This window comes from Muscardinus avellanarius, assembly GCF_963383645.1.
Source record: "Muscardinus avellanarius genome assembly, chromosome: 5".
NCBI classification, from domain to species: Eukaryota; Metazoa; Chordata; class Mammalia; order Rodentia; family Gliridae; genus Muscardinus; species Muscardinus avellanarius.
In genome coordinates, this window is record NC_137790.1 from 49892876 (window position 1) to 49906822 (window position 13947).

General features: G+C 37.3%; 1 protein-coding gene across 2 annotated transcripts in view; it reads left to right on the forward strand.

Annotated features, from left to right (window-relative positions):
* TBC1D23 (TBC1 domain family member 23) overlaps nucleotides 1-13304 on the forward strand; it is a gene marked incomplete at both ends in the record, with an annotated part of 76174 nt that extends 62870 nt beyond the window's left edge. For both annotated transcript variants that reach the window (XM_080696710.1, XM_080696709.1), the window contains 4 exons: nucleotides 3697-3785; nucleotides 6694-6829; nucleotides 9454-9648; nucleotides 13223-13304. In XM_080696710.1, coding sequence (XP_080552836.1) covers nucleotides 3697-3785; nucleotides 6694-6829; nucleotides 9454-9648; nucleotides 13223-13304 — 502 coding nt within the window. The remainder of the gene's footprint in view (nucleotides 1-3696; nucleotides 3786-6693; nucleotides 6830-9453; nucleotides 9649-13222) is intronic.
* Between the last annotated feature and the right edge of the window lie 643 nt (nucleotides 13305-13947).

The window sequence follows — 13947 nt, forward strand, 5'->3', positions numbered from 1 at the left end:
TTTCAAAATAAAGAATAAAAAAATAGGGCTGAGGGTGTAGCTCCTAGGTAGAATGCCCCTGGGTTCTATCCCCAGTTCCAAACACTCACAAAAAAGGGATATTTTTAAAAATAGTTCAACACACACACACACACACACACACACACACACACACACACGAAAAAAGTCCAACCATTGAATTTCATTAATTTTTAGCCCTTCCTCTTCCTCCTCCTCCCCCTCCTCCCCCTCCTCCCCCTCCTCCCCTTCCTCCTCCTCCTCCTCCTCCTCCTCCTCCTCCTCCTCCTCCTCCTCCTCCTCCTCCTCCTCCTCCTCCTCTTCTTCTTCTTCTTCTTCTTCTTCTTCTTCTTCTTCTTCTTCTTCGTGGTACTGGGTTTCCTGGAAGCCCTTCTACCTCCGGGCTACACTCCCAGACCTATTTTTACATTTTTATTTGGAAACAGGGTCTCCTAAGCCAGCGCGATCCTCCTGTCTGCCTCCCAAGCGCGGGTATTACAAGCGTGTGCCACCACGCCCGGCTAGCCCTTCTTTTAAGAAATATTTTAGAGCAGGGAATGGTGGTACATGTTTGTAATCCCAGTACTTGGGAGGCTGAGACAGTAGGATCACAGGTTCCCAGCCAGCCCCAGTATGGCTTTGTGAGACCCTCTGCAACTTAGTGAGACCTTGTTAAAAACAAACAAACAATAAAATGGGGCTGGGGGTATAGCTCAGAGATAGAATGCCCCTGGATTCAATCACCAGTACCACAAAACAGTCTTTAAGTAACCTTTAGCATTCTTATTTCTAAAAACTTTGACTTGTATTATGAATCTAGATCAGAAATAAAAACTTATTTTTTAGGATTGTCTCTTTACTCTCATACTTGCTTTCTAGTTCAAGCATTTATTAATAGTCATGATTTTTGTTACTTTCTGTTTATGCTTCAATATCAAGAGACAACCTATAATTTAATCTGATAAACTTTTATAATCTAGATGACATTAAAGCATTTCGATAAAGCTATTATCTTTCACTTTGCCTTTTGATAGAAGGCTGAATCTGAGTTTCAGAGGTGTTTGAACTATTTTTTATTTTTATCTTCTGTGTTTGTCAGCTTTCTATTAACTATAACAAAATTCTTGAGTTAAATTAAAAATGGAAAATTTATTTTGACTCACAGTTCTGGAGGTTTTAGTCAGTGGTAGGGTGGACCCATTGCTTTGGAGCCTGTGGTCGGGTAGCCCATCATAACAGGGAATACAAAGCAGAACAGCTTCACCTCAGGCCTGAGGTGAAAGAAAGAGGAAGGGGTGAGTGTAACATCTTCAGGGGCACACCAGAAAAACCGAATCCCACCTTAACCCCTGTTAAAGTTTCTGTCACCTCCCAGCGTTACTAAGCTTTAATACCTGGACTTTCGGGGGACATTTCAGATTCAAACTAAAGCACTTCAGTGAACATGGTTGGGTAATTTGTAAGATAATTTTGAATTAGATATGTTTTAAAATAAAATCAAGTGATTTTGCAACTTATAATTCCCAAAGAATATTTGTTACATATCAAACTATCATTAGAGTTTTTTGTTATTTGTGGGTTTTTTTGGGGGGGGGCTTGTCTGGGGATGGAACCCAGGGGCATTCGACCTCTGAGCCACACCCCATGCCCTTTTTTCTTTATTTTGAAATAGGGGTCTCACTGAGTTGTAGAGGGCCTTACTAAGTGGCTGAGGCTGTCTGTGAACCGTGATCCTACCGTCTCAGACTCCTGAGTGCTGGGATTACAAGTGTGCGCCATCACGCCTGGCATGTTTTTTAAAAATGCTGTTTTGGGGTGGGCGTGGTGGCACGCGCTTGTAATCCCAGCATTTGAGAGGCTGAGACAGGAGGATCACAGTTCGTGGACAGCCTCAGCTACTTAGGCCCTCTGCAACTTAGTAAGACCCAGTTTCAAAATGAAGAATAAAAAATAGGGCTGGGGGCATAGCTCGGAGGTAGAATGACTTTGGCTTCCATCCCCAGTACAACATACACACACACACACACACACACACACACACACACACACACACACGCCGTTTAGAGCCAGGCATGGTAGTGCACACTTATAACCCCAGTACTTGGGAGGCTGAGACATGAGGATTGTGGGTTTGTGGTCAGCCTCAGCTATTTAGTGAGGCCCTCTGTAACTTAGACCCTGTTTCAAAAGAAAGAATATAAAGTAGGGCTGAGGGTATAGCTCAGAGGTAGAATGCCCCTGGATTCAATGCCCAGTACTGCAAAAATAAAGAAATAAAGAAAAAGAAAGAAAGTGAGCCAGCCAGCCAAAATTAGATTACAAGATTTTATTGATATTATGTATTTAAATCACTTAAAATACAGATTTAATCTCTGCCTTCTGGAAAAATTAACTTGATTTTTTCTCACATTGGAAAATCTCTTAAAAATAGAAGATGCTACTCACTTGGAAGCCTGAGTCAGAAGGATCACAGATTTGTATCTAGCCTCAGCAACATAGAGAAGCCCTCCACAACTTAGTGAAACACTATTTCAAAATAAAAAATAAAAAGGGCTGGGGGTATATCTCAGAAGTAGAATGTCCCTGGCTTCAACACCTAGCACCAAACAAAGCAAAACAAACAAACAAACAAACAAACACTGAGTGTTTTCATAGATGATACAGGAAAAAATATGCTAGTCTTTCTTTGTAGTAGGCAATCACTACCAAACATTATCCTACAAATAAAATAATGCTTTTTTTCCCCAAAATATGTAGTATTTGTTGAAATATTTTAGCTTCACCTTTTGGTTTATTTGGGATTACCTGAAAACTAATCATGGGTGAATTACGATGTTATTTATGCTTCTGTAACTTAAAAACTAAAGGTAGATCCACGAGCCAGGCATGATGGCACATGCTTTTAATCCCAGTACTTGGGAGGCTGAGACAGAGGAGCACAGGTGTGTGGCCAGCCTCGTAGGCTAGCGATATAGTGAGGTCCTCTGCAACTTACCAAGACCCTGTTTCAAAATAAAATAGGGCTGAGGGTATAGCTCAGAGGTAGAATACCCCTGGGTTCAATCCACAGTACCACACACACAAAAAAAAGATAGATCAGTTTTTATAGTTTATATTTATACAACAGTAAAATCTTAGTTTCTGTTAAAATAATAGTAGCAGTAATGAAAACTGGGAGAAAGAACTCTTAAAAAACACTTGGCACCTATAAGAGAAGTCTTGAGCACTCCTGTGATTTAGTTCCATAATCTGTTTTGTTTAATAAACATATGTATAGCACTTGCTATATACTAGGCATTGTTTCAAGAGCCTTACAACAAAATTAGTTGATTTCTTCCTCACAGTACCCCTAAAGGGTGGACATAGTCACCATTTTACAGGTGAGGGAATAAGCACAGAGGGGCTTCTGTGCTAAACCACACAGATGCTCAGCATTGCTTATACTGTGAAAACTCCAAGTGTATAAAAATTTTTTGTTTGCAGAAATAAGAGGATTTAGTCTATCTAGTTAGTCTTTATGCCACGTTTGTCAACATAATTTATCTTCTTTCCATTTTCTTAATATAGCTATTCTAAAGTTATGTGTGGTACATAGGGAGCAAAGAACATTGACATTTTGTTTGAATATTCAAATAATGCTTGGTGAAAATCTTTGATAACTTAAGTGATGATTTTCTCCCTAAAATTCCTTGGATATAGGCATGTGAGCAGCAGTGACAGAGTGGGGAAGCCTTACCGTGGTGTAAAGCCTGTCTTCAGCATTGGGGATGAAGAAGAATACGACACAGGTGTAGTAATGCCCTTATCTACGACTGCTTTTTTCAGTCACCAGGAGTGACTATTGATAGAGGTCATCCCGGGACTAGAATCCTTAGAGTACAGACTGAGACTCTGTAGGGAGAATTTGAGAACCCGTGGGTATCTCTCAAGAGCTTGGTTTTAGACATCTTAACTTATGCATAGTAGAGATCCAAGCAGAAGCCAGGTGTAATCCCAGTACTTGGGAGGCTGAGACAGGAGGGTTGCAGGTTCAAGGATAGCCTCAACAAACTGTCAAGACTTTGTTTCAAAATAAAGGATAAAATAGTGCTTGGAGTATAGCTCAGAGGTAGAATGCACCTGGATGAAATCCCTAGCATGAAAGAAAGAAAGAAAAGAGGAAAAGAAAAGAAAGAGGAAGGAAGGAAGGAAGGAGCAGAAATGTTAAAGTAGGCTTTAACAGTAAGTCTTCAGCTAAGGGGAGGGTTAATTTGATTAGTGTGGGGTATTATTGTAGAAGTTGTATTTAAGTCAATGGATTTGGATTTAAATTGTTTTGAATCCCTACTATGAGACCTAGAGCTCTGGGACTAGAGTTCAGAGAAGCCAAAATTGAGACATCTGAGAAAAATCTTTTGAAACTGGAAGCGTATACCTGTAACCCTGTACTTTTGAGGCTGAGATAGGAAGATGCAGATTCAAAGCCCATCCTTAGGAATTTAGTGAGAACCTATTTCAAAATAAAAAGGAATGGGACGTAGTCAGAGGTAGAATGCCCTTGGGTTCCATTTACAGTACAGAATTAAAAACTGAGGCAAGCCGGGCATGGTGGCGCACACTCATAATCCCAGTATTTGGGAGGCTGAGACTGGAGGATCGTGGTTTGCAGCCAGCCTCAGCTACTTAAGAGGCTCTTGCAACTCAAGTGAGACCCTGTTTCAAAAAAAAAAAAAAAAAAATTAAAAAAAAATTAAGGCAGTATCCTAAAGGGCCACAAGATGGGGCTATTATATCAGGGAAAGTTCCATCTGTTAAGTGGTTATCTTTTCTTTATTTATATTTAAAAAGTAATCATTTAAGCCAGACATTTGTGGTGCACATTTGTAATCCCAGTACTTGGGAAGTTAAGACAGAAGGATCACAGGTTCACCTCCAGCCTCAGCTATTTAGTGAGCCCTTCCACAACTTAATGAGACCCTGTTTCAAAATAAAAAATAAAATAGGCCTGGCGTGGTGGCGCACGCTTGTAATCCCCGCCCTTGGGAGGCGGAGACAGGAGGATTGTGCAGGTTCGAAGCCAGCCATGCTGGCTTAAGAGACCCTGTTTCCAAAATAAAAATATAAAATAGGTCTGGGAGTGTAGCCTGGAGGTAGAAGGGTTCCATCCCCAGTATCACCACCAAAAAGAAAAAAAAAAGAAAAAAGGCCTAGGGATATAGTTCAGAGATAAAAAGCCCCTGGGTTCAATCCCCAGTACCAAAAAATTATTACTTTGGCTTATACTTTTGTGACTCAGGTTTTCGAGATTAAGCAATAATAATTAACATTTGTTTGTATTAAGTTAGAAAGAAACCCAGTATATGTATGTACAAAATAAGACTCCTAAATTCCATCTTGCCTTTTCCACTTAGTAATACATGTTGCATATTTCCCATTTTAGCCCGCCTTTCTCCTCATTCTTTCTGTGATATACTATAATTTACTTGAGCAGGTTTCTAATTTACACTGGTTTTCCAGTTGTTTTTTTCTGTTTCAAATGGCCATAGATACATTTATACATGTATCTAGATGACCTTTAGGAAATATTTGTAGAGGGTAAATTTTTAGTAGTAAAATTGCTAGATTAGAATGAATCACATCTGACATTTTAATAGATATAAAATTCTGTAAAACTTGTATTTGAGCAAATGTGCTATTTGTAATTATTTTTATTTTTTTATTTATCCTCTCTGTGGCCATCCATCTTCCTATTATCTATCAGTTCATGTCCCTCTCTGAATATCTAAAAGCCCTCCATTAATAAAGAGGAGTGGTAAATGGATGAATAAATTGTGACCTATTTATATTAACCACATTATATATACATATACATATATTTCATGATGGAAAATTAAGCAGTAATGAAAATGAGAAAACTAGAACTATGTGTATTAACATACAAATATATAAATTTAACCACATTGGAAGTAGGGTAGCAGTTGTAAAAAAAATGCAATTAAAGTATCTACTTATAAGAGTTTTATTTAAACTGTAAAACATTATTGTATATAATTTTAAAATATTCACATATGGCTAAAGATATGAAGCTGATAACACTAAATAGTCACTACTTCTTGGTGGGGAAGGGAGCATATGTGATTATATGAGAGCTTTGCTACTTAAGCTGGAGTGTAGATATGTGAGATTTCCTTTATCATTATGTCTATATTTTGAAGTACTTACTAAAAATTAAACTGAAGAACGTTTATAAATATTAACCCTAAAATTCTTCTTTCTTGAATTAGAAAAACAAAATTACAATATTTTATGTTTCTCTAATTAAAAATAGAGGTTTGCTGATTCATCATAGGGTTGATTTTGTTGTTATTTTTCTTTTAAATCAGAAGCCAGCAAGAGCAAAAGAACTGTCACCCTTTACCCTCAACATAGTTGCATAATAATAGACAATTCAGCCATTCAGATCATAGTTACATTGTCTGTATCCAAAATCTTTTAAAATTATATTCTCATTATTCTTACCTGACCATGTAAGTGATGTTGTGTGATACTTCTTTGTTAGTATCCATTGCATAAGGAAGTGGAGTAGCAGCAAGATTAAAATTTACTTTTTACCTCAAACCCATATGTTCAAAATACTCGTTTTTTTTTTTAAGTTAAGAAATGTACCATTTTTAAAGTTAGTGATATCTACATTTAACACTTTAAATTAATTTGTAGATGAAATTGACAGTTCTTCAATGTCAGATGATGATAGAAAAGAGGTTGTAAACATTCAGACTTGGATAAACAAGCCGGACATCAAGCATCATTTTCCTTGTAAAGAAGTGAAAGAAAATGGACACATGTTTCCTAGGTATTTTTTAAAATATCTTCTTCAAGATTAAAATTGAGCTGGATGAGGTGGTGGTGTACACTTGTAAACTTAGTACTTGGGAGGCTGAGATAGGAGGATCCCAGGTTCACAGCCAGCCTCAGTAGTGAGGCCCTCTACAACTTAATGAGACCCTATTTCAAAGTAAAGAATAAAATATAGGCGAGGCATGGTATTAATCCCAGCTTTTGGGAGGCTGAGACAAGAGGATCTTGATTCGTTGACAGCCTCAGCTACGTAGTGAGGCCCTTTGCAATTCAGTGTGACCTTGTTTCAAAATAAAGAATAAAAAATAGGGCTGGGGTGTAGATTGGAGGTAGAATGCCCCTGGGTTCCACCCCCTAGTACCACAAAAAGAAAAAGAAAAAAATAGGAGTGGGGGTCTCTAGCTTGGAGGTAGAATGCCCTTGAGTTCAATCATCAGTTACACACACACACACACACACACACACACACACACACACACACACAATTGAATTTGGGGAAATTAATAATATAAAACTGCACTTCTATTTATTACAGTATAATTTTCTTTTGTCAGCTTTTATTCTGTGTTTTGATTTTTTAAAATATTTGTAAGCCGGGCATGTTGGCACATGCTTGTAATCCCAGCACTTGGGAGGTTGAGACAGGAGGATCACACAGGTTCAAAGCCAGCCTCAGCTACTTTGTGAGGCTCTCAGCAACTTACTGAGATCCTGTTTCCAAATAAAATATAAAATAGGTTAGGTCTGAGAGTGTAGTCCGGAGGTAGAAGGCCCCTGGGTTCCACCCTCAGTACCACACTAAAAATAAAAAAAATAAAATAAAATATTTGTATAATTTTTATTTTGGAAAATTTTAGAGAAAAAAATGTTGAAATTAGTACATTGCACACTTTTCTAATACTTTTTTAGGTTCAGCAACTATTAACACTTTTTTATACCACCCTATCTACATATGTATATAGATATACTAATATACCCATATCATTCAAAAAAAGCTTAATATGACATTTTACTCCATTTATTAAGCATTTCAGCATAAATATCCTAAGAATAAGAGCATTTTTGTACACAACTTCAATGTCACTATCCCATCTAAACATTTAATTATTATCGATCAATATACAGATCATAGAATTTTCAAAGCTGGGCATGGTGGTGCACACCTGTAATCCCAGTACTTGAGAGGCTGAGATAGGATCACAAGTTCAAGATCAGCCTTGGAAACTTAGCAAAACTCTGTTTCAAAAAAAAAAAAAATATATATATATATATATATATATCTTATAGAGAAAATGTAAAAATAGGACTGGGCTGTATCTCAAGAAGTAGAATGCCCCAGGTTCAATCCCTAACCCACTCCCACACACACATTCATGAAGAATTTTCAGAGTGTCCCCAACGTATCTTTAAAGACTTCTTTTCTTCTGGATCCAGGACCTGGTTGTGGTTCACAAAACATTGCATTTGTCTGTCACGTCTGCTAAGTAAAGACCCATTCCCTTTCTTCTTCATGAAAGTAGATCCTATTGCTTTACTAAAAGTGAACTAAGGTACAAAGGAGCTGTTAACAATTCTGTCCTCTATTTGCCTTGAGGATTCAGTTATAAAGTATAAAATACAAGATATTTTATATAATTATAATATTATAAAGTATAATTTAAAATATTCTATATATTTTCCTTATAAAACATATAAACTCAACTGTTATCTAGTGACATTTTATACTAGATAGAGACTATGGTATTTTGACTGAGAATAATTTCAAATATAGATAAACCAAAAGGTATATTTTATTTCAATAAAATTATTATTTTTAGCCAGGCATTGTGGTACACACTTGTAATCCCAGCATTCAGGAGGCTGAGACAGGAGGATCATGGTTCAAGGACAGCCTTAGCTACTTAGTGAGGCCCTTTGCAACTCAGTGAGACCGGTTTCAAAATAAAGAATAAAAGCTAGTGCTGGGACGGGCATGGTGGCGCACGCTTGTAATCACAGCATTTGGGAGGCTGAGACCAGAGGATTGAGGTTCACAGACAGCCTCAGCTACTTAGTGAGGCCGTCTGCAACTTAGTGAGACCCTGTTTCAAAATAAAGAATAAAAAATAGGGCAGGGGGTGTAGCTCAGAGGTCAAATGCCCCTGGGTTCCATCCCCAGACCCGCAAAAAAAAAAAAAAAAAAAAAAAAAAAAGCTAGTGCTGGGGTGTAGCTCAAAGGTAGAATGCCTCTGATTTTATCCCCGGAACCACAAAAAAAAAAAAAAAAAAAAAAAAAAAAAAAGTAGGGCTAGTAGAGCTATGGGTGTTGCTCCGTGTATGTAGAATGCCCCCGGGTTCCATTCCCAATATTGCCAAAAAGAAAAAAATTATTATTTTAGTGATTTATATAATGTATTGAATTTATACCTCTTAAATAGTTGCATATGCAATTAATTACATATAATTAATTTTGCATAAATAAACTAAAATCTGTTATGTAGTAACTTGTTTCTAGAATATATTTTTAACTCAAAAGTAATTTTATTTAGAGCTGTAGATTTTTTACCATTGGAGTTGTTGAAGCAATACCTGTCTGGTATTATATTTATTTAAAATTTTTTATGCTTTTTTTCTTTCAAGTCATCTCTTGGTTACCGCAACACATATGTACTGTTTAAGGGAGATTCTTTCACGGAAAGGATTGGCTTATATACAGTCTCGACAAGCACTAAATTCTGTAGTTAAAATTACATCCAAAAAAAAACATCCAGAGCTAATTACCTTCAAATATGGAAACAGCAGTGCTTCAGGAATAGAAATCTTGGCTATCGAAAGGTAAGATGTTTTTAAAAAGAGTATAATTGTTTGAATTACCATATGTCATTAATAAGCAGGGTTTTCCCCCTCTATTTTCGGGTATGGGTGATGGAGTATGATATTTGTACACTTACACAGTATTCTTTACTATTATTTTCTCCCCAATCCTTAGTTACTGTGGTATAACCATGAGTATGTGATTTCATTAAGGACCATAGCTAATTTCATAAACTTTTTAACACAAGGGTCCTTAAGAATAATCTAAATCAGACATGGTGGCCCACTCCTATAATCCCAGTAGTTGGGAGGCTTAGACAGGAGGATCACAGGTTCACTGCCAGCCTCAGCAACTTAGTGAGACCGTGTTTAAAAAATAAGAAGTAAAATAAGGATAGGGGTGTAGCTTGGAGATAAAATGCCCCTGGGTTCAATTCCAAGCACCAAAAAATAATTTAATTAAAAGCCGGGCGTGGTGACACACGCTTGTAATCCCAGCATTCTTGTAATCCCAGCATTCGGGAGGCTGAGACTGGAGGATCGTGGTTCGCGGACAGCCTCAGCTACTTAATGAGGTTCTCTGCAACTTAGTGAGACTTTGTTTCAAAATAAAGAATTAAAAAAAAAAATAGGGCAGGGGGTGTAGTTCGGAGGTCAAATGCCCCTGAGTTCCATCCCCAGACCCTCAAAAACAAAAAAAAAATTTAATTGGGCTAGAAGTATGACTTAGTGGTATAATGGATTCAACCCTCAGTACCAAAACATATAACAAACAAAACCCAAGAATAATCTGTATCAATGCTATACTAAATACTGGTTTGGAATAAAATAAATTTGTCTTAGAACTTAAGTCAGTGTTTTTATTTTCCTTCGTTAAACAATTGTTTGTTTTTGACAAACTATCAGTGAACTAAGCTGTATGCTGAGTGATGTAATGCAAGTTGAGCATCCCTATTTGGAAAATTTGAAATGCTCCAAAATCCAAAACATTTTGAATACTGACATGACACGATACATTGAAAATTCCACCCAGGTGTAGTGGCGCACGCTTGTAATCCCAGCATTTGGGAGGCTGAGACGAGAGGATCGCGGTTCGCGGACAGCCTCAGCTACTTAGTGAGGCCCTCTGCAACTTAGTGAGACCCTGTTTCAAAATAAAAAATAAAAAACAGGGCAGGGGGGTGTAGCTTGGAGGTCAAATGCCCCTTGGGTTCTATCACCAGACCTGCAAAAAAAAAAAAAAAAAAAAAAAATTCCACACCTTGAATCTTGGGTTTCATGAACTAAATTATTTAAAATTTTGTTTAAAATGACCTTCAGGCTATATGTCTAGAATCAAGTCCCATCCCCAAGATGTCTTTATGTATATGTAGTTATACAATTAAAAAAATCTGAAATGCAAAATACTTCAGGTCCCATGCATTTCAGATAAAGGATACTCAGCCTGGAGCTAATTTACAGTCTTGTACAAACTCCTTATCATCATATTGTGGACCAGGAAAAAAATAGTCCATGTGCTGGCACAGAGTTGATCTTGATACTAAACTGTCTTTAATCCCATACATAAAAATGTGAAGCCCAGAGGGGTTGAATGATTTCCCAGATTTTTTTTTTTTTTTTTAATAGTACTGGGCGGGCGTGGTGGCGCACGCTTGTAATCCCAGCATTCAGGAGGCTGAGACCTGGAGGATCACGGTTCGCGGACAGCCTCAGCTACTTAGTGAGGCCCTCTGCAACTCAGTGAGACCCGGTTTCAAAATAAAGAATAAAAAATAGGGCAGGGGGTGTAGCTCGGAGGTCAAATGCCCCTGGGTTACATCCCCAGGCCCGCAAAAAAAAAAAATAATAATAACAATAATAATAGTACTGGGGACAGAACCTAGGGGCATTCTACCTCTGAGCTATACCCCCAGCCCTATTTTTTTTATTCCTTATTTTTGACACAGTGTCTCACTGAGTTGCAAAGGGCCTCACTAAGTAGTAGCTGAGATTGTCTTCGGACCCAGATCCTCCTGTCTCAGCCTCCCAAATGCTGGGATTACAAGAATGCAATACCATACCCGGCTTAAATCTAAAGTTTTGAAAGGTAGGCATAGTTGAAGATAAATTAGCCAGATTCCCCTCTCATACCACTTTGCATGTGTACCACTTACAGATGATACAGAATGGTTTAAGTGGTTTTAGCCAGATGTGATGGCTCATGCCTGTAACTCCAGCAACTTGGGAGGCTGAGACAGGAGGATTTTAAGTTTGAGGCCAGCTTTGACAATTTAGCAAAACCCTGTCTCAAAGTTAAATAGAAAGGGACTGGGGATATAGCTCAGTGGTAGAGCCCTCCTGGGTTCAGTCCCCAGTACTATGAAACAAAAGTATTTTTGTTTCTAGAAAGAGAAGTTAATATTTAATACTTAATTTATAGTGTTGATATTTTATAATCATTACAATGGTTTTTTTGTGTGTGTGTGTGGTACTGGGGTTTAAACCAAGGGACTTTCTACCTCCGAGCTATACTCCTAGCCATATTTTTTATTTTTTATGGACAGGGTCAAACTAGTTAGCTGAGACTGGCAATCTTTCTGTCTCAGCCTCTCAAGTACTGGGCTTATAAGTATGCGCCAACCATTCCTGGCATTACTATGCGTTTTTAAAAAATATTTCAGCCAGAAATAGTGGTGCACACTTGTAATTGCAGTACTTGGTAACCAGAGACAGGAGGATCACAGATTCTCAGCCAGCCTCAGCAACTTTCAAGGCCCACTATAACTTAGTGAGACATTGTTTTAAAATAAAAGATAAAATAGGGCTGGGGTAGAGAATGCCCCTGTATTCAATTTTAGTACCACACACACACACAAAAAAAAATCAAATCCTATAACATTCTCTCATTATTATACATAACTTTCTAAAATTGGGATAACTGAACCAGGTGTGATGGTGCACATCTGTAATCACGGTATTTGTGAGGCTGAGCAGGAGGATCACAGGTTCAAGGACTGCCTCAGGAATATAGTGAGACTTTCGGCAACCTAGCAAGCCCCTGCTTTAAAATAAAAGAAAAATTTTTTTAAATTAGGGCTGAGGTATAGCTCAGTTGTAGAGTGCCCTGTCTTCAATTCCCGGTACCACATAATAAGTAAGTAAGTAAGTAAGTAAGTAAGTAAGTAAGTAAGTAAGTGGGGTAACTGTGCTTTTATTGTACATGTACATCTTTTTAAAGAAACATTCTTGTGTAAGATCATACTATTCTGTATTAGATTTGTTATTCATTGTTTTTGGAATTAGACACCACCAAAGCATGACTTTACTGATTAAATTATATATATCCTGGGGCAGCAGGTATTTATTAGTGTGTTTTATTTATTATCTAGTTATGTATATTTAATTTTAGCTCTGTACTATATGCACAATCACATTGCTTTTATGTTCAGATGTCATTCCAAAATAAACTTTGATACCTATTAAAATAAGTTGTAGGGAGAAACAGGGGGGCATCTCTGCTGACTTTGTGGGTTGGGGAAAGCTTCCACCAGAGCTGACATTTTCACTTAGTCCTGAAGAGAAGGCACTATATTAATCCGCATTTTTTTTTCTTTAGGTATTTGATTCCAAATGCAGGGGATGCTACCAGAGCCATAAAACAACAGATAATGAAAGTTTTGGATGCTTTGGAAAGTTAATATAAAAGGAAATTATTTAAATGAAACATAAACATATTTCCTGACTGAGTACTAACCAGTGACCTTTCATTTGCTCATGGGGGTGCTTGACTAGAGGTCTACATGTAAATGACTATAACCAATCTATGGACAGTTAAATTTTTTAAAACTTTTGCTTGCATTTTTGGTTTTATAAAATGATTTATTATAAAGGCCAATTATTAAATGACTTTGAAGTAACTGACTGTATGCCCCGGTGGACCAAGGATACAGAATGCAGTTCTGTTTTGAGAGCTGTCTTAAGGAAACATGCATCATTTTTCAGGTTTTAAACCCACTATCACAAACATCCTGCAATGTCTTCACTAAAAATAGAGCTAGAATTAGTTGAAAAGACTTTGTTAATTCCTACATTTAGTTTTATCCACTGAACAATATCAGAAACTAAAAACATAGGTAATAATTAGTTCACTGTTTTTCTTAAGAAAGAAATCTTTTCAATGAAGTGGATGAAGACCTTAGTCAATTCAAAATGCTGTCCAGCTAATGAAGTATTAAAGCATCAATTTCTAAGTCATCTTTGCTACATTAGGTAATTGTTTGGACAATGAGTGCTTCAGAAATATTAACTTCATCCTGATGGTTTCAAAGCAGCAGTTGAAAG